The 7,722-nt window shown below is 39.7% G+C and overlaps 2 protein-coding genes across 2 annotated transcripts in view; one reads left to right on the top strand and one right to left on the bottom strand.

Moving 5' to 3' along the window:
• LOC108969194 (ice-structuring glycoprotein-like) overlaps positions 1-429 on the bottom strand; it is a gene marked incomplete in the record, with an annotated part of 3,588 nt that extends 3,159 nt beyond the window's left edge. Inside the window, 2 exon segments of the mRNA XM_018933729.1 lie at positions 1-270; positions 340-429. Coding sequence (XP_018789274.1) covers positions 1-270; positions 340-351 — 282 coding nt within the window.
• A 4,863-nt stretch (positions 430-5,292) lies between these two features.
• LOC108969193 (cuticle protein 16.5-like) overlaps positions 5,293-7,722 on the top strand; it is an 8,742-nt gene continuing 6,312 nt past the window's right edge. Inside the window, exons 1-2 of the mRNA XM_018933728.1 lie at positions 5,293-5,534; positions 5,598-5,887. Coding sequence (XP_018789273.1) covers positions 5,406-5,534; positions 5,598-5,887 — 419 coding nt within the window. The 5' untranslated portion in view covers positions 5,293-5,405. The remainder of the gene's footprint in view (positions 5,535-5,597; positions 5,888-7,722) is intronic.

Here is a 7,722-nt window from a genome sequence, read left to right as displayed (position 1 = left end):
AGCTAATGGAGCCGAAGCCACAATTTTAGCGGGGGAAGCAGCCAATGGAGCGGCAACTGGTGCTGAGGCGACAAGTTTGGCGGGTGCTGCAGCAAATAGAGCGGCACCATATCTCTGCTGAATATCAAGACGACTGCTGGCATAAGCAGCATCCAATGGGGCATTTATGGCGGCGGTAGCAAGCGGTRCTGCGGCCAATGGAGCAGCAAGTGGCGCGATGAGACCTGGCTTGGCGACAGCACAAGCAATGAATGAGCACAGAACAATCAGCTGTAAAGTAAAGAAGAAAACAATGCTTATGCTCACACTCGGTATATGTTGGATATATTTKGAACTTACGAATTTGACCATTTTAAGTTTGAATAGGATTATTTTTCGGCAGTSGCTTGCTTTGTAAGCTTAGTGAACTGAATTGTGAGTACGTCTTCTTTACTGACAATACACGCATTTATACTGCGAAATAATTTGAAAATTTCTAGCAGCTATTTAGTGGCATTGAGAGCTTAGCGCTTGCAGTTGCATAGATAATTAGTTCACCAGACCAAAGGGTAGCGCTGTGTCTTCAACGAATGCGGTTTTTGCATTAGCATAACTCAAGTTTGTTTACTTTTTTATGTTTTTTAAGCACTCGCAGATTGCATACCTAATATTTACGCAATTGGTGCGAAATATTAGCTACACTCGGCTTTAAGAAAAACTTAAGGGCTTAAGTAGGGGAACTCCACAAGTTGGAGGTCTTCCTCCTCTTCTATGGATCCTGGTCGTTAACGACCAGCTTAAAAAATTTGATTTGCAGCGTGATTGCCTATGCAGAAGATATAGTGGTAATGATCAAAAGAGAGATCTTGAGTACCGTCGCAACAAATTGAGCAGCGTAAATGGTCCCGCCATCAATCCATATAAAACCGAGTCGTTTTTATTCACTAGTAGAAACAAGATCCCGGTGGCATCGCTGCCGCAAATGGGTGACATTCGTCTGCAACTTGTGGATATAGTGAAATATCTAGGGCTCATTTTGGATAAGATATTTTCATGAAAGCCGAATATCGAAAAGAGAGAGAAAGCAAAAAAGGCATGCAAACGGTGGAGTCTCGAATGGTGGAGGGCTCTAGAAAAGACCACACATGCACTCCAGAGCTTTTAATGGTTGCACTTATTGACATGTGTAGCGCACTGAGGTCCACTTAAACCATGGCACTTCATGCTATCCTGCACATATTGTCCGAGGACATCGTCGGAAGGTCTATGGCTGCGAAAGTTGCCATCACACTCAGAGAGTCTGGGTTCCAAAGAGAACACGTGTCTGAAAAGTTGTATATCCTCACACACTTTGACTTCATACGGGATCACTTGAATCATCTAGTCGCCAAACCGAACTYTCGCGGCTCCTTCCTACCCATATACCAGCGAGGGAGTTGTGGGTAAGAAGAAGCCATTTTAGGAGAGGGACAGTGAACTTCTTCATGAATGGGTCAAAGCTTGGGGAGAARATTGGTGGAGGAGTCTACTATAAGGTGCTCTCTATCCAATTTCAGACATTCTAACTATTGCAGTATTTTCCAGACTGATGCTGATTTTCGCGGGAGCTTGGTRAGCGCAAAAGCCTTTTTGGCCCAAGATTGATCGCAAGAGGTTTAGTGATCTTTTTGCCCTCAGTAAAACCAGCCTCTCCCTGTTTTGGAGCTTTTAGCGGGACATTTTGCTAATTTAACAGTTCAAGCACAGGAGTTCTGCATTTCTATGGCCTCACAAAGGATTATATACATATAGTACCTAACCTATTTTTGTATTGAAAGCCTTGAGTTGATTTCGAAACTAACTATTTCTTATTTAATTTGCCTTGAAACCCCCTCAAGCACACAAAAAAATTAAAAGTGAGTTTCATTCGAAAAAAAAAACGCAGACCTCATTAAAATAATTTAACACCGGCGAACTTAATTTAAGCAGAAAACTTGTCGCACAGATCATAACAACTGTCRGACAATATTGTTATCTTAATACTAATACTTTTTAACTGAATGAAATGAGAGAAACTAAGTTGGCAACAAAATCTTTTTTCCGATCGCTTTTGAAACGCCACAGGTCCGCTGATTGCGGACTTTTCTTTTGCTTGTACGTACGTATGTGTGTGTGTGTGTGAATAATTGCGAAATCTCATTCGAAACTCAAATGAGGCGTGTTGTCGGGAGCGTGAGATATGAAGTCCTGCACTTAGCGTAATTACATTTGCAACTTGAAATTGTGCAGAGCATAAAACAGCTGGTGGCATAAGCAACAACAGKAGCAATAACAACAACCATGACTGCCACGACAACATCTATTTTACAGAGTAAATTCTTCTGATATTAATATAAAAAGTTTTCATCATTGTTTTCCGCCGCCTGCCCGCGCTCTCGATTCGGTCCGGTCCAGTCTATATGGCACTCTCTCAATTGTTCTCTTCGTCATTTTCAATATTTTCCCACAGTAAGTATTAGTAGCAGCTGTGCTGCAACTTTAGTGCTGTTCTTCACCTACTTTTCGCCTTGATTCCGACACCCACATACACACATGCGAACATAGAGCCGCAYTTGGTTGCCGTGTTGTGGCTGTGTGCGCGTACTATAACCGTTATTTCAGTGTGTTGTGTGTGTGTGAGCACAAGCCAACGAAAATAAAGAAACGGCAAAAGTTGCTCTCCTGGCTACAGCTCTACAAGCTACAGAAACAGAAGTGTGCTTGAAGGTGTGCGTGTGTGTGTGAATGTGAGTGGGTGAGCGTGTGTGTGTAAGTGTGGTGTGGGGAACGCGCTGCCGAGAAATGCGCAACTTTTGTCATCTGTTCTAACAACATAATCGATGTCGAGCTGTTCTCTTATTGTTTGTAATGTCTTATGCTTTTCACACACACACGCAYACACACACATATGKCGCGTMCTGTACGTGTGTGAGTTTCGCAGACTCATTGCATTACTTTTCGCTACACATTACCGTCAGCCTTCGTTTTTGTTTGTGTATCAATGAATTTTGCATARCAAAAAGTTTATGCTTCGCTGCAGAAGATGAAATTTTCTTGAAGTGCAAGCACATGCAGCTGACAATAATGCAGCGCTAAAGGCTGCTTAAATATTTTGCAGCGGAGTAGAACTGTGCATATTATTGTTTACAAAAATCATGTCCTGTCATTATCTATCATTTACCGTTTCTAYATGAACTCAGAAGCTTTGGCCCAACAATTTGGCCTGACTTTGATTACGATGTCCGATCGGTCCAATAGCATGTGGTATTATTTATTACTTGCTTTACCATGTTCGGTGTAGACGATGAAAACAATTCCATGAAAATCGCAAAACTTCAGCAATCCGGCTTTTTTATTCCAGAGGGCTCTCGGAACGTCATACGTTGCTTTTGAGCTATGCTAAAGTATCCCTATAAAATCAAGCACATTTGAATAGTACATCTAGGTGCAAAAATGTGAGAGCCGCTAGGCGCAACGATTTTCCTTTTGTAAAAATTCGTGAATGATAAGACCTGCATATCATTGATTTTGACTAACTTTCTCYACTTAATTTTACGGCTATTCAACAAAATTTCGCAGATTGTTCAAGTATTCTAAAATTACTACTGGCATACCCGAACGTACTTCCAGTGCCAATCAAGTAACAGTACTTGTTCGTAGAATATGCTAAGACAGAAGTCATAATACTTGTACTTTAAAAACTAGAGATGTTACATGGCTTTATGACAATGAAATGTTGAAATCCTCCAACAATCTAAGGAATGCCACTCCAAAATCCAATTTTCGATGACTCACATTTCTACTGGCAACTCGCAAATGACACGCGAAATGCCTTGTCCCAGGAACAGAATCGAAGCGGAATGGTCGGCATAGACTTTAGACTTTACATAGCCCCACAGAGAGAAGGCAGTGATATCGCACGATCTTGGTGATCATTGACAAGTACGTTCTAACCGGCATCGTTTTTGAAGAAGTATGGACCAATGATTCCACTGGCCCATAAACCACACAAAACCTTTTTTTTTTTTCTCGGTGAAATAGCAGCTCTKGAATCCCTTCATAGTGTTCTTCGTCACAAATATGGCAATTTTGCTTGTTTACATACACATTCAGCCAGAAATGGGGCTCATCGCTAAACAAAATTTGGCTCGAAAACATTGAATCATCTTGGAACTTTTCAAAAATCCATATAGCAAAGCGATATCGCTTGGGACGGTGACTTTCGAGCGGCTTCAGTTCATACACAAGCTGCATTTTGCACGCTTTCAATTTAAGATCTCGAAGTAAAATGCGTCAAGTTATTCCATACGTCAGTCCAAGTTGCTGCGAACGATGCCAAATCGAGTCTCCACGCTCTTCGTATACACTGTCAGCTATATTTTCTTCAGTGAAGAATGTGATGAATGTGGTCTATTCGGTCGAATATTATTCGGTACTGAATGCCGGGTCTCAAGATGGGTGTTGCGAGTAGTATGCTCAGAAGGGATATTGTGTTCATCGTAAGTTGAGAGAACAAAAATATCAATAGTACTGAACACAACTAAGAAAGCTTGACTTGACTCAAGAGTGATCTGCTAGAAAAAGACTTTRAAAGAAGTACCCTCTATTTTGAAGGYGATTTGTATTAGAAAAAATTTAAATGCAAATAATTGTTTTCTTTAAATAAAAACTTTGGCAGTTTATTGAATGTATGCATGTGAGATTGGTTTTATTATTATTTTAAAAGCAATGAAATTCTCTAAAATCCTTTGAATTCCACTGAGCAAATGAATTTCRAAGTATTTACATAAATAGCTCGTAAAAGCGCTCGAGTTTATCTTGTAGTTGTTTCGTCGGATTTGTTGGTTTTGCATGTCCTATTTATACGAGGTGCGGATATTTAATAAGTCGATTAACAGTCCTGAAGACTTCTAAAGCAATGCAAACCAGTATGCTTTCTTCATTATAAATGTCTTTCATTTTGATACAAAAATTTCTTTTAAATTGTTGAAGGAATGACGGCAGACTGCGAAGAAAAATTTTGAGAAATATGTAATTTTTATGAATTTGTAAAAATCCTTTTGAATCACACTGTCCAGTTTGCTCATGGACCAACAACGGCTATACAAATACTCATCGCAACCACAACAAAAAACATTTAACAACTTCAAAAATTTTTCTAATCGCCCGCCCTCGTATGATGCAACTTGGACTTTTGTAAAGCAGTCATAGCAGAAACTATCAAAAACTATGCAAAGCAACTCTAAGCAAATTATTGTATATGTTTTTTTTTGTTTTTGTCTTTTTGTTCAAATATTTACATTTTTATATTCTCTTGCATTCTCCTCAGTGCCCCATATTCAAGTATCCGAGCACATATACACCTAAATACGAAATTTTATTCGGCATGGAATTCAACGCACGTTTCTATGGCAAAGTACGGAACTGAATTATGCAACTCCCACCGAATTCGGCTGGGTATAWAAGCGCTTCCAGTCGACGGGGAAAACACAATCTCAATTTGCAGTATTCTCAAAACGTTCAAAATGGTCAAATTCGTAAGTAGAAAATATTTCCTGTAATGAAACAGCTTACTAGAAATTGAATTTGGTTCCTTGCAGATCATTGTACTGTGCGCCTTCATCGCCTGCGCCGCCGCCAAGCCACAGTTTCTCGCTTCGGTCGCCGCGCCGTTAGCCGCCGCACCGGTCGTTGCCTCAGTGCCAGCCGCTTACGCCGCGGCTCCCATCGCCTATGCCAACGCCCACTTGGATGCGGCCTATGCTAGCAGCTCAATCGATGTGAGACAGAACTACGGCGCCGCTGTAGTGCCTGCCGTGTACTCCGCCGCAGTTGCGCCAGTTGCGCCTGTCGCTCCATTGAAATACACCGCTGCCGCTCCAGTCCTGTTGTAAAATTTTATATACTTATGACATTGATATTGATTCGACAAGGCTGTTCTGCTCTCGTCCGGGATTCGTAATAAATGCATTTGATTTGAAACTCTRAGATTTTATGTGTTCTTTATTGATATTCGGAAGATATTCGACTCTTTGAACTAAAAATCGTTATATCCTTCTCAAGGAAAATAATTTAGCGCTTTAATAAACACAGAATTTAAGATAAATATATAAGATATATATATAAGAACTTTTTAAAATGAATTTGGTCGAAGTAAAAGTCAAATTCCTGGTGCAGAAACGTTCTGAATGTTGGAAATGCATTCGGTGATAATTTTTTATCACGAGCAATTATTTTTGATTGGTATAAATTATTCAAAGAGGRTCGAGAACGCGTTGACGACTGATCAGCACGTCAATAAAATAAAGGAATTGGTGCTTGGGAATTACGATTAACGGTCAGAGATCTTATTGCCTTGCTTGAAATATCGAAAGGATCAGTGAAAAACATTTTGAACAATAATTTGGTCCAAAGAAAAGTGAAAGCATGATTGATACCAAAATCACTAAGTTTTTTCGAAAACCAGCGTCGCGTTCGATGAGTCTTGAATCTMTGTTTAAGACCCGGAAATAGACGATCAATCGTCGGAATATCCTGACGAAGACCGAAAAAACCACGTCAAAGCAAATCAAAAAGCAAGGTTACGTTTGAGGTCTGATGCACACTGAATTCCTTCCGATCGCCCAAACTGTCAACAAGGAATACTATTTGAGAGTTATGCGTTGTTTTTGGCCGGGATTATGGGCTGAAAACCTACGATAATGAGCCGTCGCCTACAGCACTGATTCTGCGTAATTTTTTCRCCAAATTTGAACTATTGTATTCGGCTGGATTAGCTCCGTGTCTTTCTGTAAATCCTTCGCGAGACAAAGGTTGAAGCACCTCGGTTGCCGTACTTTTTAAGAACCCGCCAAATGGCTGGTATAAATATTAGCTGCCTCAATAAATTTGTGGTGTGTTTGTTAAATACCTAGAWGTGCCTGCGCATCACAAGTGTTCCCAGTGGGATTATTTGTGGCCTCCCGATTAATGAACCTATTTACCTAACCTAATATAACCTGTGAATTGCGAAGCCGGATTTCTGGAAATTTCTCTTAATAATTCTCATGATGCCTCAAGTGGCAACCTTTTCACTTTTTATTTAATGATTGAATAAATTGTGCTCGCATATGTGAATGATCACTTCAATGTACCTATAGGTCAAGCCAATGGCTGTCATTAGAAAATGTTTAAGATCTCAGAATGGAACCTTTGCTCACTGTGTGTTAATCCCGTACCCGAAACGTTCACACTCTCCTATATATCATTTCTTAAGATCTTAAATATTAAGAATGATAGTTAACTATATGGTATGGTGTGAAACGAATTTTACACATTAACATTTATCATTTTTTCTTTCGTTTCCGATGGGATTCCACTTGATAGTAGCAACTTCTTTCTTTTCTATCTTTTGCAAAGGTTTTTGCACTAGTCTATCTTTGAGACATCAATTATGAAAATTTTCACATTTATGAGTAATACGATCGATAGGCATCAGCGCCAATGAAATATGATAAGAGAATTGAACACGTTTTCAGAACCAATAAGTTGGATGTAGGAACATTGTACTATAATACCTAAATGTTTTAATACAATTCCCCAAATCAGAAAGAGGGCTAAGGTAAATAAGAATTATGTATGTATTTTCGAATTAATAATAAATATTTATTTCCGTTAGYAATCAAAATTTCAGCACGTTTTTTACCACAAAAGTTGGCGTGCAGCATAATGGGCAGCCAAAGGAGC

The sequence above is a fragment of the Bactrocera latifrons genome, unplaced genomic scaffold (assembly GCF_001853355.1).
Source record: "Bactrocera latifrons isolate USDA-ARS-PBARC rearing strain unplaced genomic scaffold, ASM185335v1 scaffold_243, whole genome shotgun sequence".
Taxonomy (NCBI): Eukaryota; Metazoa; Arthropoda; class Insecta; order Diptera; family Tephritidae; genus Bactrocera; species Bactrocera latifrons.
Note: the sequence above shows the minus strand (reverse complement) of the source record. Positions and strands in the feature narration are given on the sequence as shown.